General features: G+C 54.8%; 8 protein-coding genes across 8 annotated transcripts; 3 read left to right on the top strand and 5 right to left on the bottom strand.

Annotated features, from left to right (window-relative positions):
- Positions 1-977: 977 nt before the first annotated feature.
- BDP81DRAFT_67843 (uncharacterized protein) lies at positions 978-3,137 on the top strand. The gene has a single exon (XM_060596143.1). The coding sequence runs from the start codon at positions 1,142-1,144 to the stop codon at positions 3,080-3,082; it is 1,941 nt and encodes a 646-aa protein (XP_060442165.1). The 5' UTR covers positions 978-1,141; the 3' UTR covers positions 3,083-3,137.
- A 1,024-nt stretch (positions 3,138-4,161) lies between these two features.
- BDP81DRAFT_379782 (uncharacterized protein) lies at positions 4,162-5,551 on the bottom strand (the record flags this gene model as incomplete). The annotated part of the gene is made up of 2 exons (XM_060586826.1): positions 4,162-4,544; positions 4,600-5,551. The coding sequence occupies 2 exons, from the start codon at positions 5,549-5,551 to the stop codon at positions 4,204-4,206; spliced, it is 1,293 nt and encodes a 430-aa protein (XP_060442166.1). The 3' UTR covers positions 4,162-4,203.
- A 2,410-nt stretch (positions 5,552-7,961) lies between these two features.
- BDP81DRAFT_67893 (ADP-ribosylation factor 4) lies at positions 7,962-9,089 on the top strand. The gene is made up of 6 exons (XM_060596144.1): positions 7,962-8,119; positions 8,176-8,286; positions 8,345-8,361; positions 8,415-8,560; positions 8,630-8,710; positions 8,773-9,089. The coding sequence occupies exons 1-6, from the start codon at positions 8,061-8,063 to the stop codon at positions 8,902-8,904; spliced, it is 546 nt and encodes a 181-aa protein (XP_060442167.1). The 5' UTR covers positions 7,962-8,060; the 3' UTR covers positions 8,905-9,089.
- A 1,806-nt stretch (positions 9,090-10,895) lies between these two features.
- BDP81DRAFT_434015 (uncharacterized protein) lies at positions 10,896-17,240 on the top strand. The gene is made up of 3 exons (XM_060590924.1): positions 10,896-11,285; positions 11,789-16,377; positions 16,434-17,240. The coding sequence occupies exons 1-3, from the start codon at positions 11,135-11,137 to the stop codon at positions 16,800-16,802; spliced, it is 5,109 nt and encodes a 1,702-aa protein (XP_060442168.1). The 5' UTR covers positions 10,896-11,134; the 3' UTR covers positions 16,803-17,240.
- Positions 17,241-17,242: 2 nt separating this feature from the next.
- On the bottom strand, positions 17,243-20,242 carry BDP81DRAFT_434019 (DnaJ domain-containing protein). Its single transcript, XM_060590925.1, has 3 exons — positions 19,431-20,242; positions 17,784-19,374; positions 17,243-17,722 (listed from the first exon to the last, which is right to left on the bottom strand). The coding sequence occupies exons 1-3, from the start codon at positions 19,770-19,772 to the stop codon at positions 17,559-17,561; spliced, it is 2,097 nt and encodes a 698-aa protein (XP_060442169.1). The 5' UTR covers positions 19,773-20,242; the 3' UTR covers positions 17,243-17,558.
- A 930-nt stretch (positions 20,243-21,172) lies between these two features.
- Positions 21,173-24,310, bottom strand: BDP81DRAFT_408672 (patatin-like phospholipase). Its single transcript, XM_060589054.1, has 2 exons — positions 22,754-24,310; positions 21,173-22,697 (listed from the first exon to the last, which is right to left on the bottom strand). Exons 1-2 carry the CDS (start codon positions 23,832-23,834, stop codon positions 21,301-21,303), a joined length of 2,478 nt encoding a protein of 825 aa, XP_060442170.1. The 5' UTR covers positions 23,835-24,310; the 3' UTR covers positions 21,173-21,300.
- A 1,374-nt stretch (positions 24,311-25,684) lies between these two features.
- On the bottom strand, positions 25,685-27,044 carry BDP81DRAFT_67985 (ADP-ribosylation factor family protein). The gene is made up of 5 exons (XM_060596145.1): positions 26,927-27,044; positions 26,660-26,763; positions 26,488-26,527; positions 26,034-26,399; positions 25,685-25,965 (listed from the first exon to the last, which is right to left on the bottom strand). Exons 1-5 carry the CDS (start codon positions 26,943-26,945, stop codon positions 25,925-25,927), a joined length of 570 nt encoding a protein of 189 aa, XP_060442171.1. The 5' UTR covers positions 26,946-27,044; the 3' UTR covers positions 25,685-25,924.
- On the bottom strand, positions 26,603-27,296 carry BDP81DRAFT_434025 (uncharacterized protein). Its single transcript, XM_060590926.1, has 2 exons — positions 26,927-27,296; positions 26,603-26,763 (listed from the first exon to the last, which is right to left on the bottom strand). The coding sequence occupies exon 1, from the start codon at positions 27,249-27,251 to the stop codon at positions 26,967-26,969; it is 285 nt and encodes a 94-aa protein (XP_060442172.1). The 5' UTR covers positions 27,252-27,296; the 3' UTR covers positions 26,603-26,763; positions 26,927-26,966.
- Between the last annotated feature and the right edge of the window lie 35 nt (positions 27,297-27,331).

The following is a 27,331-nucleotide window of genomic DNA, read 5'->3' on the forward strand; positions in this document are numbered from 1 at the left end:
ATGGGAGTTGGGCCGTTTGATATCTGGTCTGTACGATGGGGGCCGACGGAATTGGAAGGGCATGGCGCTCGTGCAGCTTGATTTTTTCCGACATGGGCCTCATCAAAGGTTAGCCATGTTCTGCCCTTTAATAGCAGAAGGCTTGATGGCATGTGGGGGTTTTTTGGGTTGTGTTTCGCGGGATAAGGGTCAACCTCGCAGTAACACGAGACAGTAGCACGAACGATCGTGCCGAGCCCTGGACAGCGTTGCTAGTAGAGACGTTTCGATGAGAGAGATGTCGTGCCTTGTCGCCAGGCCCAATAGAGCGATTCTCCTGACCGCCGCAAGCTTTCTCGGCTTGCTAACCGCTTCTTCAGTCTTCTGGAGTGACCACTGATCGATGCATTCAATTTATTTAGAGACCCCACCTGATCCGAGTAGACTGTTTCAACCACCACAGTGTCTGGGAACTTGGCTATCTGCAAATGAATCGTCTTGTGAGTCGTTCTTAAAATGGTTGCTGCTTTGATCGGGTGTGTTGCTTACATCAGCCCCTCTTTGGTTTTAGGTTCGATTGAACGATGCATTTGATCCCACCGCTACTCACGAGTTGCGACTGGGATGACTGCTGGCACCACTCGAGCCAACCCCAGGGACTTCTCCACACGTGACCAATTGCAGGTGCGGCGACAATTTCTAGCCCTCTGCTGTCCCTGGTATTATTGGTCGGAATCGATGCAGATGATGCGACCACAGCCGTGGCCTGGTATTGACGGGCGATATCGACAAACCCACGTAACAGGAAGCCCACGCGCCTATTCCACGGTTTAGAACTGAGGGAGATTTCAACAAAGCAGGACAACGTCTTTCGCTTTGTTTGTCCCAGCCCAACACTGAAAGATACCTCTTTGCATTGTGTGGCTTAAAGCCAAAGGATGAGCCTGCTGTCCTTGGTCAGGCAAGTCGTGGTTCAAAGACAATGTCAACTTCGAGATTCTTCGGTGTCGACATGGCCATTCCGTCTCAGCGGGTATAGAAAGACGGCCTGCTGCTGCTCTTGGGTCACGTTTGGCGAACAGTAAACAGCCTCAAATTTAGCGATATCTATCCCGAAATCTTCCTAACGATTCACTCACAAATTTCACATCTACTTTTCACAATGTCCAGCCCGTACCAAAGTATACACGATTTATCAAATGGTTCTGTCAGGAAGTTGGTTCGATACCTTTATCTCCCGGCCGAGCACAGCATTGCGAAACCCCCAAAGAGCTGGCTCAGGGAGCAAGAGGAGATAATGAAACAACTGCCCACGGATTGTCTCCGTCCACCCAGCAACATCAACCCATTTAACTTTTTTACTCGCCTTGCGATGAAGCACAGCGAGAAGCGTAGCCATTCGTTCATACCGCAGGCCGCAGTCCTATGCAAGAGCCATTATGGCCTGAATCCTTGGACAATTCACGCCCTTTTTGCACTGGTTCTAAAAGAGATCACGGTGGAAACGGCTAGCTTGCGACATGACCGACAACGCGGTAGGGGTCCGGAGTTTACACCGTTGATCAAGGAATTTGTTCGTCGTCTGGACGGCATTCAGGCCTTGTGGATGGACACTTACAACTTCGAACTCCTCTATGGCCGCCAGCCGAAAGTACTGAGCCATGTCAATTCACATTGTGAGGCGTGCATCTTGTCAGCACTCGGATCTCGTCCCTCTTTCCTCGGCGACCTTCGTGCTAATCTCATCGCCCGGACGGAGAGAATCTCACCATGCTTGCAGAGGGTTGTAGACGCGTGGATCAATGAGTTCCCAGAGACTGCACAGAGAAAAGTCTTCAAAGACAGCGCGAGCTTGGGTGAGGAAATTCGGGCCATGCTCAAAGAGGTCAGAGCAGCGCGTCGGCAGAGACGCGAAGCTAAGCACTCGAGAGGAGCCGGAGCTTCGGAGGACATCAGGAGGACATACAGACGTGATACTCCGCGCTCAATTTCGGGCGAGCAGTCGACCACGGGTGGACGGCCTTCAACGGCAATGAGCGAGGACCCTTTTGCTGACCCAGATGATGAAGACCCCGACACTGAGAACCAGCCGTGGGAAGATGCGGTCGGGGATTATTACGAGCAGCTAGCCCGCCAGAACGGTAACGGGGGTAAACTCGATCGATCTTCCCTCCACCCGGCCTTTGGCGGCCCAGCCCCTGAACCCAACGCCCAGTTCCGTCGAGACTTTGGTACAGGAAAGGAAGTGGATCGGAAAGAACAAGGGGCTCTCTGGGAGGATGCCGTTGCTAATAGTCCAGCTAGGAAAGAACAGCGTCTACGCGCATCTGACTTTCCCCCATCAATGGTCCAAGACGACGCCCGACGACGTGATCGGTTTCGACATGTAGACTCCGCAGAATCCCAACCGAGCACGCCTCCGCCCGCCACGCCTCCAGCCGCTACCCTCGCACCGCCGTTCCGCGCGTACGCCGCCGAAGTCCCGCGCAGCCCGTCGTATACGGACGCCAGCGTATACTCCAACAACGAGCCTGCCCGACCTCACCCCAAACCCCCCTCCTCGCTCGCGTCCATCGTCACGACATGGCCCGAGATTCAGGCCCGCTCGTCTTCCGCCCGTGGACCCCGTCCCGGCGGGGTCGTAAGTACTTCCTCCCCCTCCACCCAGAATAACAACCTCGTGACACAGGACCGCCGCGCCACAGCTACGAAGTTTACTCCTCCTTGGGTGGGGTTCCAAATGTTGCCGACAGAAGCGGAGTGGTATCTTGCCGAGCAGGAGAGGGTAGCGCAGCTAGAAGAGATGGAGCGCATCGGTCGGCCGAGTTTCAGGGACCGCGTTGATTCTAGGTTGGTTGCGTCTGAGGATGGAGGAGAGTATGAGGATGGGTCGAGAACGCCGACGGCGGGGTCTGCGCAGACTGGGACTTGGGTTGAGGAGTCTGGTGGCTGGAATGTAAGGGAGGTGTCGCCTTTGAGTAGTGATGATGAGGGTGAAGATGGGCGGAGTGTTGTGACGGTCGAGGGACGGGGCCCTATGAGTGAGGCGTCGACGATTTATCCTGATGATTCGCATAGTGTGGCTAATGCTCGGCGGTGGTGAAGAGTTTGCAATTGCTTGGGTGTTGCGAGATTGAAAGGATTTGCTTCTGGGTTTTGGGTAGGTAGTACTGATAGGTTAGGCGTTTTAAGGGCGTAAGATCTATGCAAAATCATTTGTAGTTTTGGTTTCCATCTTCATGGTAGTCGATACTGTACATATTACTGGTCTTCGCCTTTTCATGGGCAGAAGAACAAGGCACGAAATCACGCGCATGGGCAAGGGGGCACATAATTCGATGAACAAGATTGAGCTATCTACCGTTGCAGTATTAAGGTAGGGACACTCCAAAGAGAAGAAGAAGAAAGCAAAACAAGACCGGCCCTTGCACATTCTGGGGCATTCGTTACCTTCCCTTCCCTCCCTTTCTCCTTCCTCCAAATCCACTCCCTGATCGAGAAAATCCCAAGATCCATGGCCATACCAATGTCCACCATTCACCGAGAGACGACAAGCCTTGTGTGTCCCGCGAGGTCAATAAGGTATGGTCCATGATGGCCAAGCTACCGGTGTATCTGCTCATTCCGCCGGCACGTCTTCTATGAGATCATCTTGATCTCCGAAAACATGGGTGTCGAAGGAGCCTGGTTAAAAGAAAATCAAACCCTGATTCCCTCAGGATGAAAAGAATTTGTGTACTCTGACATCCAATTAGGGAAGGGATGTTTGATGACGAAGGTGCGAAACAAGACCGAAAGAAAAGAGCAAATGAATGAGCCAGTGAAGAGTTCTCGGACGCGAAGTCATGTATATGTTGCTGTCAGATGCCGATATGAAGCTGCCAATGAAAGCTGCTAGGTCGGATCGTTGTTGCAAAGCCACAAGACGTCGGTGTCCAGTGCTCTCTTCTTAGCTTCGAAAACGGGTCGTGCAATAGGGAATTTTGGGAAGGGTTCTTCGCAACTTGTTGAGCTTGGCTCTTTCTCGGTGACTGAGTCTGTCCTTTGGCAAATGTCAGCTCGAAAAGTTCTTTTAGACCACCTTGCCGTTGGATACTCACCCCCAAAACTATCATCATCGATCGAAATACCCGATATCGGGTTTTCATTCGACGGTGACCAATCTAGCAGAGGTCTCCGATGCTTGAGCGCATGAGGCCAGTATTTGATCTCGCTCAGCAAAGCTTAGGCTCCAAAGACATCATCGCTGTCATGGCTATCGTCGTGCTGCTTGTCCTTGGAAGCATCCGGTGACTTGACTCTTCGAGCACCAGGCGGGTGGTACTTTCCGGGATAGTCGTAGGAGCATTCGGACTCGTCTCCCACGTAGAATGTTCTGCACGGGATCTTGTTCGCCCAGTGCTGCCAGACGACCTGGTCGTACCAATCGGCGCCGTGTGGCTGCTTCACCTTGTAGACCTGCTCAAGACAGCCGACCTTCTCGAACTGGAAAGACGACATGAAGTCGTCCATCCACTTGAGGCCCTGTCCGCCCTCGCTCTGAGCCATCGTGTGAACAATAACACCTAGAAATCCCATTAGCTATTGAATCTGACACTCCTTTCACGTTCAATCACTTACGATGAATGTCCCGGAAGTCAGGCTTGTGGAAGGCGTCCTCTTGAGCATTCGGATCAGCCCACTGGCACTCGACATAACCGTGGTACAAGATGGAAACCTGGCTGAGGAGCTGATGAAGAAGGGCACTTCCGATCCGACCACGTCGATGCTTAGGGTGGACAAAGGCAGTAGCCTTAACAGTCGGGGTCGCATTGCCGGTGAGCCCTCCAATACCTGTCTCGTACGGCCGGAGGTAGGCGAATCCGTAGACGGTAGCCTCAGAAGCCAGAACATCCGCCGGCTGAGACTTCCGCCACTTCATATATTGTCGGTAGGCATCGCGAGACGGCCAGTTGTTGGGATCGGTTAGGTCAGTCGTCTTGGTAGTCGCAACGATGAAGGGCAGCTGCTGTCTTCTGCACTCGATCATGATGTATTCGAACCGCTCAACAGAGACCGGGTAGGTATCGGTCACCAGGGGATCTTTACCGACAGCCAGGTTGTACATCTCGGCGCAGGCCTCGGCATCAGCTCGCTGGGCAGGGCGAAGTACGCAGTCTGCCAGAAGACTGTTTTCGTCCATAGTAGGTGCCACAGTGGCCTTTGTCTTCGCGCGAAGCGCAGCATCTCTCTTCTCGTCACGATCTTGAAGGATGGCCATTTCTTGATGGGCCCGCTCTTCCTGCTGCAAGCGCTGACGAATGGCGATGTTCTTTCGAACCATGATCTCGCGATGAACGAGCAGGTTACTGGTCCAATCACGGCGACGTTGAATCATCTCGGGCGTCATGTCTTTGTCGTCTTCAATATTAGCCACAGTGTTCGGCTGCTCAATGCGGTCGATGAGTTTTCCAGTGTCGGTGCTGACATCGTGGTGGTGGTGATCCTGCTTCTCGTTGAGGAAGGAAGTGACGAGCGGGCCATCCAGAGTATGAAGCCAAGTCAGAAAAGATGGACTGCCGGTGGCTTTCATATCGGAGCTAGTGACTTCTTTGGGATTCTCTCTGTACTGGCCCGACGAAGCTCTGTCGTCATTGCTGACATCCCAAGACGAGTGGCTCTTCTTCGACTTGGTAGTGACGCCCTTTCTCTCCGGAAGATCCTCGAGCGCCTTGGGTGTCAGAGGCACTGACTTCTCCAACATGCCTGATAGAGGAGCACGCGGGTTAGCATAGTCTGTTGAACACTCTGTATCCGACTCCGCGAAGTAGCTAGTCGTAGTAGTTGGCTCCTGGGCTTCGGTAACTGGACCTTGGATCTTGTGATCGATTTTTGCCTTGATTTTGGCGACCCTCTTGTGAGGGGGAACGTAGTCGCTCGACATTGAAAGTCCAGAGGGCATCATGTCGTTCCCCACGTCGTCGTCGCCGTCGGATTGAATGTTCAAATGCAGAGCAGCAATTCTTGCCTCTCTCTCCTTCTGGGTTCTCTCGAAACTTCTTACAGCGTAGGCTCTGCGCTCGGCGAGGTAGTCGTAGTCAGCGTTCTCTTGGCCTTCATTAAAAATATCTCCACCAGGGGCTCTGCGGGTGTTGAATTCGAAAGAGATTCGGCGAGCCTCAGGGCTGGAAGTGGGGTCATCTAAGAAGGAAGGAGGTGGAAGTCTTCGCTGGGGGACCGGAAGATTCATGGCCCATCGAATAGAGGTTGATCTTTTGATCGGCCCGGTGGGCTTCATGGAAGGGCTGCTCGAGGGAAGAACCACCGCCTGGGCCTTCTCACTGGTGTTATTCTCAACCACGGCCGGACCGAGAGAGGAGAATGTGAGTCGAGCTGAGCCAGCCTCCTGCGGGTACAAGCCGATGGACGACCAAGGATAAGGGCTGTCCGGTCTGGAAATGCCTTCGCCACAATGCTCTTCATCTTGGCTGAATTGGTTCTCATTGTCGTCAGAATGCTTCTCAATGGTGGCAGGCTCTTTCGACAACTTGAGGTAGAGGTGTTCGCCACGGCTTTCTTCTTCATGAATGGACTGCTTCTCATTGTTGCCATTTTGGTTCTTCAAGATGACAGAGACTATGGGGGTTGGCGTGCTGGGATCGATGCGGTCGCATTTGACATGTTCGCCAATTTTCTCCTCATTGGCGAGACATTCTTTGAGAATCGAAATGCTAAAATCGAGATCTTGGCCACGATCCTCTTCATCATGGCTCAAATGGATCGCATGGTCACCAGATCGCTTCCCTGGGATGAAAGGCTTTGCGGTGGCCGACAGCTTGAGATCGAGGTTTTTGCCACGATTCTTTCCACTGTGGCTAGACTGGACTTCATTTCCACCAGTCTTCTTGTCCGGGGTGAGGATCCCCTTTGGATCTGACATCTTGCAATCGATGTGTGCTTTGACCAAACACAATGAGCTTGCAACTGGCTGAACAATGGGGATTAGCTAACTTAGCACACTCATGTTTTTTTTGTGAATCAATTTTACAGCAGATGAGTGTACTTGCCTAGTTACCGGTATTTCAGCGTCAGTGTAGAACCGTGAGTACCTCAAGGAGTACCTAGATGAGGTCGTGTTGTGCTTTAAGCAATGAGAGCGCGTCGGGTGTGAACCAAGGCGACCTGAAGTAAAGGTGAAATGTCCGCTCTTGACTTGCAGGAACGAAGCAACAGCGAACAAAAAAAATAAGCTGGCACCTCGAGATTGATGAAGGATTCCAAAATCACTTCTACCGTGGGAGGATGGACAGTTCGAAGGAAGTGAGAAGCTTTCGGTGCAGCGGCTTGAGTGAGAAAGGGTAGAATTGGTACAGAGAAACCTTAGGGAGAAGAAGGGAAGTGGGTGAGATGCGCAGTAGGAAATATTTTGAAGGTGAGGTTGTCTGGTAGGTAAGAGGGAGGTACGGCAGCTCACCTGTTGAGAGGCAGGAACAGGCTTCACCCAGAAGCTCCTTCCCTTTTCCCACCTGATCTTGGACAGATGCATTTGGCTGGCCCAGCATCAGCCACGAGATCAAAATTTTTGTGTACTTAAGAACCATAATTACTTTTTAGAAAACAACCGATCATTCTAGCATAAAGCAATAGTGGAATGACTGGTATTACCTGCTCAATACTACACCGACGTGTAATCCATCTAGAAGCCCGGGAACCAGGGAACATTGTTGTCTATTGAGATTCAAGTGCCCCTCATATTACTCAAGATATTTTATATCATGGATTGTAATTATCATGTGAGGCTACCGTTGTGGCGTGGTGAGAAGTATCCAGCACATGTATCTGGTGATGTTAGTCGTCCATTTACTCGGTGTGGTCGGTAAGCCCCACTGGTGGTGGCCTCACCGAGCCCAGACCGACGCTGCGGGGTCACGTGTGGTCAATCGATCCATTCAGGCAGCGCCGACGAACCTCTGCCTACACCGGCTCTTCTACATGACAGGTGACAGAAACTCCGACGTTATGAGCATCCCCAAAACCTTGGAACGTCTGAAAATAAGTCTGTTGTCGATGCATCCGGAGGAAGTTATACCTATCACTTCGCCATGTTGTCCATCTTAAGAAAGGCCCGTCTCAGAGACAAGGAGATGCGAATCCTGATGCTGTCAGTGTTGTCCACCCATTTGCGGCCTCTTTCCTGCGCGCTGATGAACTTTACAGAGGTCTCGATAATGCGGGAAAGACTACGATCGTCAAAAAGATTATGGGCGAAGATGTCACCACAGTGAGCCCGACATTAGGTTTCATCATCAAGACTATAGACTACGACGGGTTCGTCGACAAAATCTCTCCAATCCGTTGTCGTGCAGGAGTACTAACTGCTTACCAGATACAAGCTAAACATTTGTACGTCCTCACGCTGATGTATGTTTCATTGGCGGCAAGTCTGACTGGAACAGGGGATGTGGGCGGACAAAAGACACTACGCTCGTACTGGAGGAATTACTTTGAAAAGACAGACGCGTTGATCTGGGTCGTCGATGCCACGGACAGACTGAGAATCGAGGACTGCAGAGAAGAGCTCCATGGCCTGCTGCAAGAAGAGGTTCGTTCCGGCGACGACACGTATACAAGTGGATGCGTACCCGGTTCGGGTGCTAATTTGGATTGACAGCGACTTTCTGGAGCGAGTTTGCTGGTGTTTGCCAACAAGACCGATGTCAACGGATGCATGGACGAGCAGGAAATTCTCCAAGTTGGTGCTCCGAACAACATCTTGACCGTTGCTAGGAGGGATTGGCTGACGTATCTCTTCAGGGGCTGCAATTGGAGGCGATCAGAACACATCGCTGGCACGTCTTGCGGTGCAGTGCCATGACAGGCACGAACCTCAAGGAAGGCCTTGCTTGGGTGGTGGACGACGCAAAGAAGAGGCTGTTCCTGTACTAATGGCAAGTGGGAGTCCAGGTATCCATTGGCGGTTAGCTTTCTTGCCAGATCACCACTACTACGATGCGGCTCCTCTCGTTCTCGAGGCTTAGCGATCCGTTCGAGGATGTCCTGGCCATATTTTTCTCAGCTAGTTCCCGGGCGCGCCGTTGGGAAGCTGGGATGGCCAGGAGAGAAGTGTGGACGGGCATAAAGGTGGCCGGGTCGAAAGGGGCATGGTGAAGCGTGTCAGGAAGTTCTGGAAGGACGGCCCCAGGAAGGGCCGGATCCGAGTGATTCTGTGGCGGCTCGGGAGTCGGGATCGACGTTGTGTAACGGAGTGACGGATAGATGGGATACCTAGCGTCGAGAGGTGCGAACCCACGTTGGTTAATAGGAGATCACCACTATCCGTATTAATAGGATAGCAATATATCCTCTGAGGCTGAAAATGATGCGCTGCGTCGACCTACTGTACATGTGTGGATGGGGCAGTGATGTGGTCCATTGGCATTGCGTGAGCGTCTGACAGACTGTCTGCTTAAAATCGGGTCGCTGCTTGGTCCGAGGATGCCCGAGAAGAAGAAATACGAAATGAGGGGACACTGACTGTAAGCCGCCAACCGTCAACGTCAGCACCAAGTTAGATTGTCAGTGATTCTTCACGGTACTTTCCAGCAGAGCAAATGCGGCGTCTTTTGTCCGGGCTGGACTTTGTCGGGCTTGGAACCGAATTGCATTCATTACAGCAGAGAAATTGCAGCCGTTGAAGTTGAATACCGGGCCATCCCTCCGGAAATCATGGTTTGAAACGATGTGATTGAAACGCCCCATCTAGCCAGTAAGGGCGCTTGAATGTCGAAATTTGGTGCAAGGGATCTCAGGTACGAAATAAATCCATTGTGAGACAGGGGTTGCCGGTGTGGAGAAGCGAGTGGCCAATGCACACCCGACCTCACCTGGGCACCTGGGTACGTAGTCACGTAGTACATACGTACCCTTGTTGTTTTGGTTCCACTTTCTTTGTGTACATCCATCCACCTCGAGGTCTTCTTCGTCTTCATCTTTCTTACGAAGGCCAAGTCAGATGGCCGCAATGGGGAAGCTTAGCTGAGCTGAGGGGAGCTGAGTTGAAACCCCTTTGAGCAGCTCGCTGGAATCGTTTGAGACATTGGCGCAGAACTTGGAGTTGACGCCGCGTACCTATTTGGGAGAAATTGTGGTTAATGTTGCGCAGTTGCGCCTCAGAGTCTGTGGGCAATGGGCATATCGAAGAAATCATTTTAGAGACCTCCATGCCCAGTCACCCAGCGCCCAGTGCTACCTGAAGTGCAGGCTGCTGTTGTTAGGGGGGCCTGCACACCTGCCCAATTAGCAAAGGCAAAGGAAGAAAAGAGGCAAGCTCGGGCGCGGGATGCAACTTTTCGCATCAGCACGCAGTAAGCATCCGGAAGGAAGGCAGTTAGTTGCCAGCTGCGCAGAAACCTGCTTCCTTCCTTCACCTCAGGTCGTCTGTGTTTACTTTCGACCATGCAGCGCCTCAGTCACCAGTAATAAACACAATTGCCTACCCAGAAGAAGATTCTATTCCTTTCTGCATCCAAACAAAAGCAGGCCGCGTTCAGAGCTTCTCCTTGCTTACGAGCTGCATTTCCCAGGATTGTGGTTCATGCTCCTTAGCCTCAGCCGCCGCCCATATCGCCAGAAACTCGGGTACCACACGCATTCGACAAGTTTGTCGTACCTAATCAAGGCATTTCTTCTATCCAAACAACAAAGTCACCAGAGAGACCAGAGAGACCCGGCTCCAGCCTGTCTCCATCCACAACGCACACGTCTTCCATCCGTACCTAACCGTGGGCTACGCTACCTTGCCTTACGTCTGTGACGTTGCTCCGCTCTCGCCTTGGCCCAAGTACCTTGCTTTGGCGCCATTTCCCTAGCGGCACCCATCCAAAAGGTGACGAACCAGAGGTACCTTACCTTGTCCATCCTACCTTGGACCTTACCTTATCCCATCCCATCCTAATCCCGCCACGGACCAGACACACCAAAGACGAGACCGACTGAGGGCGGGAAAAAAAATAGACAACATATCCTTCTCCAACAAAGACCTCTCTACCTTACCCGTTCGCCTTGCCACGACATACGTCCTAACCGGGGGGATTCCTGCGCATACAGAACCACCTGTTTCCATTCCTGCTTCCTCCCCCACTCGCAACCGTGTCATGACTCTGTCTTCCGCCTCAACATGTCGGAACAAACAATGGACGACGTCTCCAAGTTTTTGCAAGATGTCAAGGAGATGAATGCTCGCCGAACCGAAGAAGACGACGCCCGACAACGCGAACTCGACGAAAAGATACAACAAGAGAAGAGAGAACGACAAGCTCGTCGCGCCGGTACGTCGACCTACCTTTTATCATTCTCCTTGCTTCCCCCTCCTCCCACGCCTTGCCTTGCCTTGCCTTACTGCTGCTTGTCTCTCCCCTCACTGCATCATCTACCTACCACCGTGTCTGCCCTCAACAAGCTTTCTTTTCCCGACTCGGCCAAGGCACAAATCCTACTTTGCAGCTTGCCGTGTGCCATTCATTCTGCTCGTGCTCGTGCCGTGCTATGTTCAGGTTCAGGTTGCCCTTGGCCCAAGAGCTGAGCTACTGACGGGACGGCCGCCGCACTGGGCGAGCCGCGGGCGACGCCTCAACCCCTTGACACCCACCCCCAATAACCACCACACACGGCCTTCGTCCATTGTTTTTCGCAAGTGTCCCTGAGGGAAAATCATCGACGCTCACTTTTTCTCTGCAATTGGCACTGCTCTTCTGTCCCATCTCGTTGCGCAACTGTGTTTATCCAATAAGAAGAAATACTCTGATTCGCATTTTCTGACAACGTTTGACAGAACGCGCTCGATCCATTTCCCCTCAAAAGTCATCCCCGGCCAACACCCCACCACCCTCCTCTCGAGGTAACACGACGCAGCTTTCCGATGACCTAAGACTGTCTTCTCCTGGTCTCGAACATACCGGCAGCCCTCGCCCTCTCTCACGAGGTATCGCAGCCCCCGAAACTATGGATAGCATCTCCACCTCTCCAACCAAGGAGAACGATTCCCCCTTCGACGCCGACAGCAAGCGATCGAGCGTGACCTCTCCTACCGGCGGCGTACAAGGAGCGCGGCCGTTGTCGTGGCAGAGACGTCCCAACTCTCAGCATTCGGATCGATCCAAAAGCCGTCCCCTCTCCGTCGTTGCCGCCGAGAATGCGACCAGGACCTCGCAGAACCCTACTCCAGACCCCTCTTCCGCCACCGAGCAGACCTTCTCTCGGGACCAAATTTCCCAATCATTGGGCTCCAAAGACCCCGCGTGGTTCCGTCAAACGGCCGATCGTGCCAGCGTCGGCTCGGCTGCCAATCGCAAGAGCCAGTTTGAGGATACCGATACCAACGACATGTCTTCGATGCGTGCCCATCAGCTTCCCGGCATGAGCCGCAGCTCTTCGACAGACTTGGCTGCCGAGCAGTCTAGTCCGACGAAGGAAAACAGACTGGGCTCTCCGCTGTCACTCAGCAGCTCCCAGAGACTCGACCCACCTGCCGAGATCTCCGAGAGTGATCCCACAGCATTGCGCAGAAAGTCAATCATAGGATCCGGTCGCTCGTCGCCCACGCGACCTGTTTCTCCTACCAAGGGCATGGGCGGTTTCGTCCAGAGCGCCATGATGAAGAGGTCAGACAGCGTCAAGAGGTGGAGTGTAACCTCTCCTCCTGGCCTCGTGCGCGCCGACTCAGCTGCTTCAAGTCGGCCTGAGTCTCGCTCCCGTCCGCAGAGCATGTACATGCGGGACGGAGCTGCTACGCCTACCGGATCATCTCACTCTCGGTCTCTGTCTCGCCCCGCCTCGCGCCCTACCTCTCGTCATAGCAACCAGGAGCAACAAGACGAGATCGAGACTACACCCAAAGCACCTGTTGCAGCAGCAGTACCTCCGCCCGAAGCTAAGCCCGAAGCCAAGCCCGACGTCAAGCTGGATACCAAGCTCGATAATAAGGAGGAGGACGACAAGGATGTGACACCGCCATCAAGCCCTTCGAAGACCATGGATTCTAGGAGATGGAGCCCGACGAAGGCAAGCTGGCTGGAAACTGCGCTGAATAAGCCAGAGTCACCGAAACCTAAGCCCCCGCCAGTATCGAACCAGCCAGCTTGGATGGTGGAGCTCAACAAAGCCAAGGCGCACAAGGCTGCCAACCCCAGTGCCAACCCCAGTGCCGACCTTGGCCGAAGCGGCTCAGTATCATCGCAGAAGCACGAAGTCAATGTTGGTGGGCTGATGCGTTCATCACCTATGGGAAGCCACGTGTCCAAACCCTCTGTGAGTGGCCTCAAGGGTATATATGCACCGCCAGTGCAAACTCACAAGACCGGCGGCAGCATCAGCAGCCCAAGCTTCCGTACCAGTACGATCAAAAGTCCGGCGAGCGAAGGCAAGCCGGGAGGAGATGCCCTGCCCGTGGATGTCCCAAACCGCTCCTCGGTCACTGATAGCCCTGCCGTGGCTAAAGTCAAGCCCGAAACTCCTCCCAAGAAGGACTTCCGCGCTGGTCTGAAGTCCAGAAATGTCTCTGGCGATGCTGCCTCGTCCAAAGAGCCCGCCAACGAGCTGCAGAATGTTTTTGGCAACTTGCGACGGGCCAAGACGCAGAATTACGCAGCGCCGGATGAGCTGAAGGGCAACATTTCGCGCGGCAAAGCGGCCTTGAACATCACGGGTGGGCCGAAGCCCAGCGAGCGCAAGGATGAGTTCAAGGACGCGATTTTGAAGAAGAAGCAAGATTTCCAGGCTGCTCAATCAGAAGGCAAAGGCGTGATCAGAACCAAGTCCAACGCGTCTGAGAATCCGGTTCCAGAAGCTCTGTTGAAGAGACATGCGTTGAGCAAGTCGATCTCGGGCAGGTCAGACGCGACTTCACCCTCTGCCCTCGAGCATCGAAAGTCTGTAAGCGAGAGGCCAAAGTCATCGTACAGGGATGATTCCAACGAGTCGGTCTCTTCGCTCAGGTCGCCATCAGTCAAATCGCCCTCTGCTAGATCGCCGTCGCTTGAATCGCCTTCTATTAAGTCACCGGTGTCACCCGGGCCTACGGCTGAGGCTCAGAAAGATGGCATTGCTCCTGGCCGGCTTCAAGGACGTGCCGCTGCCGGGGGCCTAGCGAATCGGTTCAATCCTGCACTTGCAGGACTTTTGGCTCGCGGTCCCCCTCCCATGGCTGCCAATGGAGGGCGTGATGCGGAGAAGTCGGAAGGATCCAACGGGGCACCCGCCGAACCTTCGGCTCCAGGACCTCAGCTTACGCACATGACTAAGGGTCGTGCTCGTGGACCGAGAAGAAAGGCGCCGTCCTCCAAGGCTCCCTCGGCAGCTGCGCCCAGCGCAGAGGTGGCAAGCGAATCCAAGCCTATTCCGAGTGGCCTCTCACCGGCGAAGGAGGAGCCGCCTGTGGTAGCAGAAGCAGTAAAGAGCCCCGCAAAGGAGGCACCGAAGTCTATCCAAGCTCAAGTAGCTGCTCAAGCAGCTGCCAAGAACAGGCCCGCGCCTCTCAAGCCTTTTGGGACCCCTACTGAGGCTCCAACTGAGACGTCTGCGGAAAAGTCTCCAGAGAAGCCCATTCTTCCCGCCAAGGAGGAAGACCCTGTTTCAAAGCGCAGGTCCCGATCTCCCACAATGAAGCTCCAGGCCTCCCCGATCAAGCCTGTTGAGGACAAACCCAGTGAACCCGTTTCCCAGCCCGCCTCACCTAAGAAGCTGGATATGAAGCGGATGTCGAGATTCTTCGAGGAGAACAACCCAACAAGCCCAAAGCCTGAGAGTCCGAAAAGGGAAAGCCCTAAGATGGAAAGCCCCCCAAAGATGGTTTCCCCGACAAAAGAGAGCCCCAAGATGGGAAGTCCCAAGATTGCCAGCCCAAAGATGGAGAGTCCTAAGGTTGTCAGTCCTAAGATTACCAGTCCCAAGGTTGCAAGCCCGAAGAGAGAAAGCCCGGCTTCGTCGCCCGGCATCAAGCCTAAGCCCGTTTTTGGGAAGCCATTCAGCCCGCCGCCCCAAAAGGCAGAAGAAGTCAGACCGAAGCCAGTCTTTGAGAAGCCTCCTAGCCCTGCGCTACAAAAAACCGAGGAAGTCTCTCCTGTCAAGACTTTCGGACGGCCTCTCCCTGAGCCTAGGCCGAGTTCTCCAGCAAAGTCTTTTTCGGACAAAGCTGAGGAAGCTCCTGCGCCCATTAGGACCTTTGGACGTCCGCTGCCCGAACCAACTCCCAGATCACCAACGCGGTCTCCCGTTCGGTCGCCGCCGCCCAATGAGCAGTTCGACAGCCCTCACGTAGCACCTCTCAGAACCTTTGGCCGTCCTCTGTCCAGGCCCAGTTCACCTCAAAAGTCCAATGACAGGGTTGACAGCGAGCCTGTGGTATCCGTCAAGAACGCTGCATCGATGTTCGGCGGCGCTGTGGTACGGTCGCCACCTCTCGAGGCCAAGTCGAGATTTGAGAGCCCTGCGTCCCCAGTCCAAAGGACTGGTACCCCCACGAGGATCTCTACTAGGCCCCTGCCTATCCCGCCGAAGCCTTCTTCGCCTACGCCAGTCGCATCTCCCGTCCGATCCCCCACAAAGTCAAGCTCGGAGGTCTCTGGTCTGTTGGATGACTTCTTTGGCACGCCGCGACCTCAGAGAGAGTACCGCCTTGACACCACGGAAGTGCTGATGAACAAGCCCCGGGTGCGCGACATCCAAAGCCAGGGCACGAGGCTGTTCCAAATTACTGGGGACGGAAAGAAGATCCCTGTGCAGTCACATAATGAGCGTATCTTGTTCGAGCGGGAAATGTACATCTGTGCCCACACATTCTCCAACGAGACTGGCTGGAAGGAGACGGAGGTATACTTCTGGGCTGGTGACGAGGTACCGGCGGCAACTGTGGAAGACACCACTCTCTTTGTCAACCGGGAGGCTCGTTCGCTCGGCGGCAAGGTCGTCAAGATGCGCCAAGGTAGAGAAACCCCCGAGTTCATCATGGCGCTCGGAGGCATGATCATCACCCGGCGCGGTACCAACACCAAGTATGACTCCTTGGCACCAAGCATGCTGTGCGGCCGCCGGATGCTTGGCCAGGTTGTGTTTGACGAGGTTGACTTCTCATCTGCAAGTCTCTGCTCTGGGTTCCCTTTCTTGATTACGCAGTCAGGAAAGTGCTATCTCTGGAAGGGCAAGGGAGGTGATGTAGATGAGCTGAGTTGCGCCCGTCTCATTGGTATGGACTTGAGCTTGATGGGCGAGCTCCTGGAAATCGAGGACGGCAGCGAGCCGGATAGCTTCTGGGCCATCTTCAATGACGGCACGAAGCCGCACTCTGCAGACCATTGGCGTTTGAAGTCCAACTACGACAAGTACTGCCAAAGACTCTTCCGCTCGGACGCGTCTGCGGCGAAGCAGGTAAGCTCAACAATGTTCCGAGTCTCTTAATTCACCGCTAACCATGACAATCACAGGTCTCCGAAATCAGCCCGTTTACTCAGGCTGACCTGGACCCATCCTCAATCTACGTTCTGGATGCATTCTTCGAGATGTACATCATTGTCGGAAGAACGGCGCAGAGCGAGTACAGCTCCTTCCGCAACGCACTCGACTTTGCGCAGGAGTACGCCATTTTGGCTAGTGGCATGGAAGATCGGCCCTTTATCCCAATCTCGACGGTCGTCTTGGAGGGCATCCCGAAAGACCTCAAGAGCGTGTTCCGCAAGTGGAGAGACGAGTCTAGCCCTACCATTATGCCCCAAAAGGCAGCGTCCGGTCTGAAGCGCGGAAGATCTCTGCGCGTCGTTCCTCTCACGCACGCACTCCAGGCTCTTAGTGAGTAAGCCTGCTCGTGAAGTGAAGTGAAGCGGGCCAGATGGCGGGAGAGGTGCGAATGGAGTTTCATAACCAAGGAAGGCGGCGGCGGGTTTGATGCGATTTTATACCAGATACCCGGATGCTTGGGGGAAGGTCAGGAGATGGGAGAGAAGTGTATCATGGATTATTGTCGCATTTGCAAAGGAGAAGGGAAAGGAAATGGCGAAGGGCGTTTTGGGTTGGCTGACTGATTGACCATGTACGGCGAGGCGATTCATGCAGCAGCAGCGGCAGCAGCAGCGGCAGCAAGTGACTACGCACCAGGACCACCTTCTTGGTATCGTGGACGAATATCAAATCATTCAAAGCATGTTACAGGTCCTGACTTGATGAGGGCCGAAAGGTTGATAGAACTACAGTCACGAAGAGAGATGTAAAGACCTGACGTTGCTGATGAAAAAGAAGATGCTAAACAAGGTGTTTAATTCAAGTGAACAACAATATGCACATGGTCAAAAATCCATGTAGAACCTAAACTTAACGCCGATAACTATGTACCAAGACCACAAACCGCTCAAGCAACACCCGCTCGTCTCTCTCTCTCTCTCTTTCTGTATGTGTTTGTGTGGCGTAGTTGATGTTCTGACTTTGGGTATATTTGAAGAGTCCTTTTTTACACATTTTTGTTTTTTTTGTGCAACTAACGTCTATCGCTTCGTACACAGCAAGCACCTCTACCCCCACCAACCAACCTGCCCCAGGCTCAAATGGCCTTTGTTGCTTCATGACTCATCCTCTGTATCGGTATTCGTCTCGCTCGTGTCGTCCTGGACGTCGTCGTCCGTACCACTCTCCTCGTCCGAGTCGTCGTCGTCTTTCCTGCGGGGCTTGGTGGCGCCCGGTACACTGCCGCCCTTGAGGGCTTGCATCTGGCCGGCTATCGAGTCTGGCGATTAATGTTAATATGTGGATGTTTCTTTTAGGGACATATCAAGGGGGAGACATACCTTCATCGGGCTCACTGATATCATCCTCGGCAACCATCGCTGCCGCCTTGTTTGCCTCCTCAACAACAAGAGTAACCTCCATCTTGGTATCGAAGCCGACGTAGCTGTCGCACACAACGTGCATAACGAATGTGTAGTGACCAGCCTGGGGAGGAGCGGCAAATTGGGCCTTGAGAGTTTGCATGTTGAAGGTGGGCTTGCCATCGTCGCCAAAGATGGGCTGGTCGAATTGGGTGAAGGTGAAGGGGGGAACAGCCATCTTGCCCTGCTTAGAGTCGGTCAAGAAGACGTACCACTTGGGGGCGTGATCACGGGCGAAGTAAGGGGCGTGGGCGAGAGGAGGCAGAATCGGCTTGTCGTCAACGGGGACAGGCTTGCCGTCAGGGCCCTTGACAGTCTTCTTCTTGCGGCCAAGGTAGGCCTCGAGGTCGTCTTCGGCGGGGTCAATGTCTTCCAGATCCAGCTCGTTGACCTCGGGGAGGTTTTCGCTGCCAGGGGGGATAATGCGGCCCTTGACGACGAGGGTAACCAGGGAGGAGGGGATGATGAAGCGCTCGCCGGTAACCTTGAAGAAGGCCTTGGCAACGCGGAGCTGGGGTAGTTGTTGAGCGACACTGACGGCAGACTTGTACTGAGCCTCGGTGAGGAGGTTGTTGCGGACCACCAAGTTTCTGCGAAGCTCGTCGGGCAAATCCATGAACTGCTGGAGGGAAATGTGAACCTTTGAGTCGCCTCCCTCGACCTGGCGAACGATGTCCTGGGTGAAGTGAGGGAGCTGGAGAAGAGGAGAGGCCTTGGGCGGGAGAGCCTGGATGAGGTGCTGGCTGGTAGAGTACGCGGCCAGAATGGGGCCAGTGTTACCGTACGCTTGGGCGATGGCAGAGAAGGATCGGGTGAGGGCGTGTGCGATGGGAGCAACTTCGTACTTTGCGCTGTCAAGGGCGGCGTCACCGAGCTCGACGCGACCAAGGTAAGACCTCAGTAGAGCCAGAGCCTTGCGGCGCACACCACTGTCGAGGTCCTCGAGGGCTTGCTTGTCCTTTTGGGAGAGACCGGCCTGTTCGGCGTTGGCCTGGAGCTTAGACTCGAGCTTGGAGAGGCCAGACTCGGCCTTGTCACCCTTGAGAACAGTATCGAATTCCTTTCCACTGCTGAGGGCAGTGACAACGCCACCCTCATCAACGTTCTCGTCGTAAGCGCGGAAAAGGTTGTTGGCGCTCTCAAGAAGCACGCCATCCTTGGACATGCGCTGAGTGCCGTACCACCAAGAGCCGACCAGGTAAGGCAGGAGGACACCGAGAAGGAGTGTGTAGGCGAGGACAACGAACTTGCCGTTGCCGTCAGAGATTATGAACTGGGGGAGCGCAATGCCGATGCTGAAGCTCTGCTTTCCGTCGGGGTGGCCGTACTGAATGTAGTTGTTGCGGATCTCCTCGTCGGTGAGCGCCTGGTAGGCCTTTGAGATCTCGACGTAGGCGTTGCTGAGGGACTCGATGGTCTCGTTCTTGGCCGGGTCGGGCTTGACCTTGTCGGGGTGCAATCTCCTTGAGAGCTGCTTGTACACCTTCTTGATTGTCTTCTCGTCGGCGGACTATGACGCGGCAGCGTGTCAGCACTTGTTTGGAGGGTGTATGCGGTTCAACGTACGTCAGAGATGCCGAGGATATCATATGGGTTCCAGATCTTTTGTGTGATGCTCTGTGTGTGAATGATGAGGTAGATCATGCCGGCCATGACGGCGAGGCCGAAGAGGACGGCAATGACGCGCACGATGCGGCGCTGCTTCTTCTCGTGAGCCTTGCGCTGCTTATCGATGAGGTCGACATGTTCGGGCTTGAAGTCGCTCTGGATGCGCGGGGCCTTGGCTTCGATCTCCTTGGAGGGGAAGACGAGGGTGTAGCCGAGCGGCAAGGTGATGATGCTGCTGATGGCGAGGATGAAGAAGGGGTAAAATTGCGCCTCGGCGTCGTACGAGTAGTCGGAACTCATCTTGACGGGGCTGTGGCGACGAGCTCTGGAGCTCTAGAGTGTCGGTGTCGGGTTGTTGTGTATGTGTGTGTGTGGGTGTTGGAGAGGTGGTCAGTCGTGAAGTCGAGATCGAAGTCCGAGTGGGAGAGTCTTGCGCGCGGATCCGGACACGTCGCTAGACAGCTATGCAACCCAGTTAAAAAAAAAATTAATAATAAAAAAAGGTCTTAAAGAGCGGAAGTGTGTGTCGCGAGCGGCAGGTTACACTTGAAGAAGCGCAGACGAGACCAAGACGAGATACCTATGAAAGGGGAAAAAATGAACAAGTCAGAGACCGTCAAGGAATGGTGTCTGCCTCTCTCCGTTTGCTGGTTGTTTCTTCCAGGTCGAGGTCGGGGACTTGGTTTTGGGTATGAAGTGGCCGCAATCTGCTGGCTTCGGCCAAGTCACTTTCTTTTGACAATCGTGGCCTCGAAATAAACTGGTGCTTGTGCCTGCGCTGGTGGCTGCTTCTGCGGTGGTACGTAGTAGGTACCTCACACCTACGTAGTATAGTAGAGCCCTGGAGTAATGGAGGTAGAACTCGCTGGGGGAGGTCACTGTGTCCTGTCCTCGCGCTGTATGAACGGCAGGGCAAGGTTCAATTGGATCCAATCACCTAAACGTCGGGCCGTCAGTTGCGCGCCCTGGAAGTTCTCCACAGCTGGCTCCAACCTTACAAACCTTGTTCGCCTTCCATTCGTCGCCTCTCAGTGCTCACTCCAGGTCGTCACTCGTGCGACGGCTCAGTGCTTCCAGGTTCCCTCTGATTCTGACACGGGCACACGGGCAAATGGAATATCTGTCCTTCCCCAAATGGGACCATCCCATCTTGCCCTCCGCCGTCGGTTTGAGCCTTCGTTTCCCCCCTCAATGTCTTTTTAGCTTTTGGAGGTCTCCACTCCGTACCTTACCCGTGCCATGCTTACCTAATTCCCGTGCAACCGTCTCTCGGCATCACTAGTCCGAATCAGCGACGGTAAAACGGCCGGCCTGCAGACGACTCCCTACATGACGCCGCCAATCTCAATTCATGAGGTTCAAGCTGTAGGAATTTTGGCTGCTTTACTTCACAACCAGTCACAATCGGCAATCCAATCATCTCAAAAGGAGGTACCAGTGAGTAACATGCTACGAGAGGTCACATGTAGATACGGCACCTACCTTAAGCAACATGAAGTGTCTGGCCTCCAAGACGAACAGGAGCAAGTTGAGACATTTGCCAATAGCGTGCCTAGAGGCTCTCATGGGTGCATACTCACATATAACCATATAACTTTGAAGCCACTCTATGAGATATCAAAGGGGATGTACTTCCATCAACATCAGGATTTACCATAAACGCCCAAGCTATGCTACACTTTCTCACACTCCCCCCCCCCCCCGAGGTCTTTTGATGAAGAAAAGAAACCTCTCTTTTAACTAATATGTAACCCACCATACTCTCACAATGACCCGTACACTCTATTCAACGAGGTCCAGTATCATCACCAGAAACCCCTACCCGGGCCTAATTCATCTTTCCCTCCCCCCTATACTCCTCGCCCTCGCCCTCCCCATCCTCATCCTCACCCTCATACTCACCCTCCCCATCCTCATACTCGTCCTCCTCATACTCCCCCTCGTCATCGACAACAGCCTCCTCATTCTCCTCATTCTCCAGCAACGTCTCCCCCTCCGCATCCGTAGTCTCATCCTCAATATCAGTATTCCCAGAAATAAGCAAACTCCTAAGATCATCCTCACTGAGAATCGTCTCGATACTCCCCCTCCGGATCCAAGGCCTCGTCTCCCGCCTCCCCTGCTCAATCAACCTCTCAATCTTGAGCCTATTCCCGACAAACTTCAGGATAGGGTACCCGCGCTGCTGACCCTCGTGAATCATGCGCGCCAACCGCGGCGGGTCCGGGTCCGAGAGGATATGCACAAAGTCCGAAGGCACAGTCTTGGGCCACACGGTAATGGTACCGCTAAACGTCTGCAAGAAGAGCTGCGACCAGTCCTGGCCCAACGGTCGGGGGAGAAGCTCGGCGTGGCGGATGAACTTGAGCCATTTCGTCATGTCCAGCTTGAGGTAGTGCTCCACCGCCGACATGACGTATCCGCCGCGCCAGCCTTTGCCCTTGCGGTGCGTGACGGGGTGTCCGACGGAGCCGCGCGAGGAGAAGAAGAAGAGGTTGATGTGCGGGTTGACCTGGCTGACGACGGTGAAGTTTACGTTGAAGTGCATATTCAAGGCCTTGATGGGGATATCGGTCCGCAGGCTGCCGTCCTTCCACTTGTGTCCGAAAGAGTAGGGCACCAGCGTCCCGTCCCGCTGCTTCATCATCAGCACAACGGGGTTAAGGATACCCGGCACGGCGGCGGACGCCAGCACGGCGGACCAGATGACGCAGTCCGGGCTGGTGAGGTAGTTGCAGAGGATGGTGGGCGAGTGCGGGTCAGCAGGAACGCACGAGACGTTGAGGATGCGGCCCGTCCGCTCGTACGCCTCCCGGAAGGTCATGGAACCCCGCGCCCACCAGCTGCACTGCTTCGCCCAGTCGACCGAGTCGAAGCGGGCGCCCGTCTTCCACCACCGCGGGATCCACGTCCAGAACATCTCGCGGCACGCCGTGATGCGGTGCGCGAGCGCCGGCACGAGGAGCTGCCTCAGCTCGTCGTCCGTCCGTGTAGCTACGAGTGCCGCGACTAGAGCGCCGCCGCTGGTGCCGGTGATTACGTCCGGTAGCAGGTCCGCCTCGAGGAGAGCTTTGATGACACCAAAGTGGTAGTAGGCAAAGGATGCGCCGCCCGAGAGGCAGAGGGCCGTCCGTCCATAGTTTGCGTGCATGCCCTTGAAGATGGAACGCTTCTCCTCCATCGACAGTTGGTTCGTGCTCAGGATAAACTTGATGCTCCTCTCGACTGGACACAGTTAGCCAATCCGCCAAACACCGTTAAACACAGCTGCGAATACATACCTTCGTCGATAAAGTTCTGCACCAGGTTCTTGGTGCCATAGTACGTCTGGCTGTATAACCTGGGATTCTCAACACCAACAAAGTTGCTCTTCACGCACGCCGACAGCAGCGCATGAAGCTCTTCAACAGCAGGCTTCCCCGTCGACCCCTTGGCGTCCGGCTGCGCCCCCTCGTCCTCCGTCTCCCCGTTCTCCGCCGCCTCGGCCCTCTGCCTGCACTTGCGCATCTGGTCCCATACCCTCTTAACCGTCTTGGAGTCGTAGTAGGCGAAATCGTTCTCCTCCTTCCACCGCTGCCGGTCGAGGTAGCTATCCAGCTCCTTGGCCGCGACCACCCAGTCGCGGTAGTTATTGGTCCGGCGCATGCTCCGCCGCAGCCTCTCCCGGGTGCCGCGCCAGGTGACGAAATGCTCGTAGACCCAGATGTACAGCCGCGTGTACAGGTACGTGAGCGCCAGACCCGCGAGCCAGGCGCCGACGAAGAAGAGCATCGGCCACTTGAGGAGTGCGTAAAAGATGCCCTCCCGCGTCTCGTCTTTTGTCCTGGTGCCCAGGAGCGCCTCGGCCGCCCCCTTGGCCCGGTTCCTCCTCCGCCGAGATCCCCTCTTTGATATCTTTTGGTTGACGGGCGCCCAGTCGTTCTGCGCCGTGATGAACATGTTGGACTGCATCGCCGAGCCGTTGTTATACGCGCCGCCGCCGTTGGTATAAGTGCGATTCAGCATCCCCGGTCCCGGTGCCGTGACGTCGCCGGCGGCAGCAGCCGCCGCGGCTGCGACAGCCGACGGATCCTCCCTGTCATCTTCGTAGACGGACCCTCGCTTCGTGACGTCCAGCGAGCTGTTACTCCTAAGACCGGGGGACCGCAGGGACGTGGTCTCGTCGGGAGACTGCAACGGGTCGGGGGCCTGGAGGGCCTGTATGAAGGCGGCGAGGTCGGCGTCGCTGAGGAACTTTGTGTCGAACTCGGGCAGGCCGTCGGTGCTAAAGTTTTCGGGCGGGAAGCCGTACATGTCTGTGTTGCTGCCGCCGCCGCCGCTCGGCGAGGAGCCAAACGAAACTCTGGGTTGGTGCTCAGCCATGTCTGCGGGCTGCGTCGTCTGACGGGTCTAGGCGCATGATATGGCAGCACACCAGGAGAGAGAGAGAGAGAATAAGTTGCGGGACAGTCAAAGATGTGAAGCTACTCAGGGGAAATGTGTGTGAGAGAGAGACACGACGATGACGCGCCCAAGGTAGAGTAAGGGATGGATCTGGTCTCCGAAATGAAGAGGAAGTACCAGTGGCGGCAGGTGTGTAAGGTCAGGTAAGGCAATAAACCTCAAGGTAAGGTAGTATGTGAATGCGGGCGTATTGCGTGTAGCGTGGTGGGTGAACAGCTGCGTGAGGATGTAAGCGTCGGAATAGAACGTGGCTACTGCCTTAATCTGCAGATCGACGGGTGATTTCGATGCATTTGTTGGGGAGGGAATTTAGAGATGCCTCGGGGTGGTGTGTCTGTCACTCTCGGCCGGGGGGGGGAGACTACCAACACGGGCATTTTGCTCCCAGGTTCCTCGAAGATGCGCAGACCTCCCTAGGGAATGCGCGCCCGTGATGCCACAGGTCGGATGACGTCGGCAGTAGCTCGAATTGGATTCCGTTGGGACCTCGGAGCACTGTGGACTCTCACTCAGGGGGGGGGTGGTGAATGGCCGCCCGCCTGTAGGCCGCCCACTATTCCATTCGTACAGTACCAACCTACCCACGCCCGGCTAATGAACCGTCAAGTGGCAGGGGGGCAGCTTTCACCTCTTCCACCCCTCCCGGTCACTTTTCTTCACTTTCTTCAGTGGATGTTATACCTGATCTAAGGCACTTTAGCGGGATGCAGTGCCAGGAAGGCCACCTTAGTTTCCACCAGTGCAGGTTGACTAACACCAAACATCCCACCGTCTGTGTTGATATCACAGCCATGATATAGACAGCAAGTATCCGTATAAGCATCGAGCTATGTCAAGAGGAGATGTCAAAAGATTCAGGCCATAACCCACTCGGCACCTTGAAACAAAATCCCCAAAGGCCGCTCGCCAACCCCCCTCCCTCACCCCTCATGTTTCCATCCGGCCCCCGTCTCAACCGTCCCGCCTCTCCGGCGTCCCCTCGGAAGTAATGTCACCTCACTACGCCCGTGGCCCCCCCTTCTACCAAAAAGCTCGATGTATCCCTGAAGGGCTGGCTAGCAAGGCTGAGAAGGAGACGGAAGTGGCTTGTAGGATAGGTACCTGGCATGTTGTGGCATGTGGTGACTTTTCCAAAGTACTCCGTACACCAAGCCTCAAAGATAGTGAATCATCTAGACGTCAGCGTAATCCCAAATGGATAGAGACCAGAAAAATCTTGGAAACACAATCGGCCGGTTGCTGATCTCAGAGACCACTGTGGCTTGTAGAATGCTAAAGAGCATCGCCACAATCCCTTCTGGCGTATGTCCCTCATCACGTATCCCGCCGTTTCCCGCCACTGACCAAAACCTTCAACGACGTGGACACGGTGGCCTTGGTCATCATCACCATCACTATCAACGACGTGTTTCCATGAAACCCCATGATGCGAGGTGTTTCTTGCGAGGCTCAGCGCAAACCAATGATGCCCTTGCAGTGCCATACTGTCCACGTTTTTTTATGTCAATGTTGTTGTTGATGCAGCAGTAGCTACGCAGAGCAGGCTAACGATTGAAAGACGAAAATAAACCAGATTCCGAATCCCTGAGCCCAATGAGTATTCTAGCCTAACAAGCGTACAAACTGCCTCGTCTCTGGCTTAAAGCTGGATGCTCGACCGATAGTACTGGACCGAGCAGAGCCATCTGGGAAGCCAAACCGAGGAACTCTTCCTCCTCCGTATGGACCGATGCAAACATGCCCAATAGCAGCAGGTCAGCCCATTACGCAGCTCTTCTAAACCGTTGTTCCCCAAGGATATCAGGTTCGCAAACGCCAAAAGGAGGGCTCTGTTCTGTTTAAACCCCTCCCCTCGGAGCACTTGACCGGAGCTTTCGTAGACGTGGCACCATGAATTTCGTTCCCGCGTAGACGTTCCCTATTGCCATTCTTGCCAAATCGTCCATGTACTACTCCGTTTCCGCCGTAAACACCTCCCGCAAGCTCCTCCCAGAGCTGTCGGTCCATGCTTAGACGTACTGCGAGAGCCACCGGATACCGTCACCGTATCCTGTTTCTTGCGTTAGCCAAACTGTTCTGCACCTTGTCTCGCCGTGTTCCGGGGAAAAGCGAACGCACCTTGTCTGAGGACAACGGAGCACATGAAGACCTCGATGGGTCGAATTCCCTCCAAAGGCACCTTGCCCTTGCCGGTGGTCTGGTACATGCCGAGCTGGTGACGGAGCTCCTCCTCCGAGATGGCGTCGGGGTGGTCAATCTTGTTGCCGAGGATGACAAAGGGCACCTTGGCCAGCTCCTCCATGGACAGGAGGGCGTCGAGCTCGGCCTTGGCCTCGGGGAATCGCTCGTGGTCCTTGGCGTCGACGAGGAAGACGATGCCGTTGACTTCGGGGAAGTAGTCCTTCCACAGGCGGCGGGCCTGCTGGTGACCGCCGAGATCGAAGGTGGTGAAGCGCACGTTGCCGATGGCGAGCTCCTCGGAAGCTGGAGGGGGCGAGGCGGTTAGCTTTCTGGACACGTGCGCAGAGCTCATGTCACTGGGCTCTCTGCTGCAGAAGGGGATATAACTCACTAGGGTGAAGAGTGGGCTGAAGGATAGCGACACGGTCGTTCTGATCACCTTGTTAGCAGCTGTTTATCCCATCCATATCATAGCCCAAGGGTATCCCATATCGGCGCATCCGACCTCCGGTAGGCTCGTGATATCGATATGGTGCAACCGGTGGGTGTCGGGCGGATCGTACCTTCAGCATGTGCAGCAGGGTGGTCTTTCCGGCATTGTCGAGGCCGAGGAAGAGAAGCTTGGCATGCTTGTTGAGCAAGCCGAGGCTTGAGAGGACGTTGTAGACTATATAGAGAGGGACAGAATACCAGTCAGTTCGTCATCATTCAACCAGGGATGGATGGTAGGCCACAAGCTACGGCGAAGGCGGCGCGCGCAGCAGATCAACCCAGGTGGTGGAAGGGGGATCAGGCAAAGGATGAAGATGAGAAAGAGGCATAATACATACACCAATCAACAATCCACATCTTGGCGACGAAGGGGCGAGATTATTGTCTGTATTGTGAGGGTGGTTCGTGGATGACGGTGGAGTCTGTAGGTTGAGGTCGGGGAGGTTTCGTTGTTCGGGCTTTTGCTCCCAGGAGACAAGGCGGCGGCGTGTACGAATAGCGAGGTACCCAGGGTCTGGACTGACCGGGACGGGACTGGCTGGGCTGGGGGCCACCTTTAGGCTTCGTGGTCAGTGAGGTGGGGGCTACCAGGAGAAGCTGGTAGGGGAGTCGGGGACGGAGAGTGAGTGATGTGGTGCGTGCTGGCTGTGCTCGCTGGCGCATTTGCTGTTGCGAATTGCAGTGTGTTGAGGTGCGTGTGCCTTATATATGGGGCTGCCACGTATCGGAGATGCTCCACAGCT

Source organism: Colletotrichum phormii, assembly GCF_030913505.1.
Source record: "Colletotrichum phormii strain CBS 102054 chromosome Unknown BDP81scaffold_17, whole genome shotgun sequence".
Classification (NCBI taxonomy): Eukaryota; Fungi; Ascomycota; class Sordariomycetes; order Glomerellales; family Glomerellaceae; genus Colletotrichum; species Colletotrichum phormii.

What these genes read in the sequence shown, in the direction of transcription:
- BDP81DRAFT_67843 (XM_060596143.1), top strand. Translation starts at nt 1,142, where the DNA reads ATGTCCAGCCCGTACCAAAGTATACACGATTTATCAAATGGTTCTGTC.
- BDP81DRAFT_67893 (XM_060596144.1), top strand. Translation starts at nt 8,061, where the DNA reads ATGTTGTCCATCTTAAGAAAGGCCCGTCTCAGAGACAAGGAGATGCGA. An exon ending in GAGATGCGAATCCTGATGCT is followed by an intron (nt 8,120 to 8,175) that starts GTCAGTGTTGTC and finishes TGAACTTTACAG; the next exon opens with AGGTCTCGATAATGCGGGAA. An exon ending in ACGAGCAGGAAATTCTCCAA is followed by an intron (nt 8,711 to 8,772) that starts GTTGGTGCTCCG and finishes GTATCTCTTCAG; the next exon opens with GGGCTGCAATTGGAGGCGAT.
- BDP81DRAFT_434015 (XM_060590924.1), top strand. Translation starts at nt 11,135, where the DNA reads ATGTCGGAACAAACAATGGACGACGTCTCCAAGTTTTTGCAAGATGTC. An exon ending in ACGACAAGCTCGTCGCGCCG is followed by an intron (nt 11,286 to 11,788) that starts GTACGTCGACCT and finishes AACGTTTGACAG; the next exon opens with AACGCGCTCGATCCATTTCC. An exon ending in ACGCGTCTGCGGCGAAGCAG is followed by an intron (nt 16,378 to 16,433) that starts GTAAGCTCAACA and finishes TGACAATCACAG; the next exon opens with GTCTCCGAAATCAGCCCGTT.
- BDP81DRAFT_434019 (XM_060590925.1), bottom strand. Translation starts at nt 19,772, where the DNA reads ATGAGTTCCGACTACTCGTACGACGCCGAGGCGCAATTTTACCCCTTC. An exon ending in ATATCCTCGGCATCTCTGAC is followed by an intron (nt 19,375 to 19,430) that starts GTACGTTGAACC and finishes GCCGCGTCATAG; the next exon opens with TCCGCCGACGAGAAGACAAT. An exon ending in TATCAGTGAGCCCGATGAAG is followed by an intron (nt 17,723 to 17,783) that starts GTATGTCTCCCC and finishes ATTAATCGCCAG; the next exon opens with ACTCGATAGCCGGCCAGATG.
- BDP81DRAFT_408672 (XM_060589054.1), bottom strand. Translation starts at nt 23,834, where the DNA reads ATGGCTGAGCACCAACCCAGAGTTTCGTTTGGCTCCTCGCCGAGCGGC. An exon ending in GCAGAACTTTATCGACGAAG is followed by an intron (nt 22,698 to 22,753) that starts GTATGTATTCGC and finishes AACTGTGTCCAG; the next exon opens with TCGAGAGGAGCATCAAGTTT.
- BDP81DRAFT_67985 (XM_060596145.1), bottom strand. An exon ending in CCCTGCTGCACATGCTGAAG is followed by an intron (nt 26,528 to 26,659) that starts GTACGATCCGCC and finishes CAAGGTGATCAG; the next exon opens with AACGACCGTGTCGCTATCCT. An exon ending in TCAGCCCACTCTTCACCCTA is followed by an intron (nt 26,400 to 26,487) that starts GTGAGTTATATC and finishes CGCCCCCTCCAG; the next exon opens with CTTCCGAGGAGCTCGCCATC.
- BDP81DRAFT_434025 (XM_060590926.1), bottom strand. Translation starts at nt 27,251, where the DNA reads ATGCGCCAGCGAGCACAGCCAGCACGCACCACATCACTCACTCTCCGT.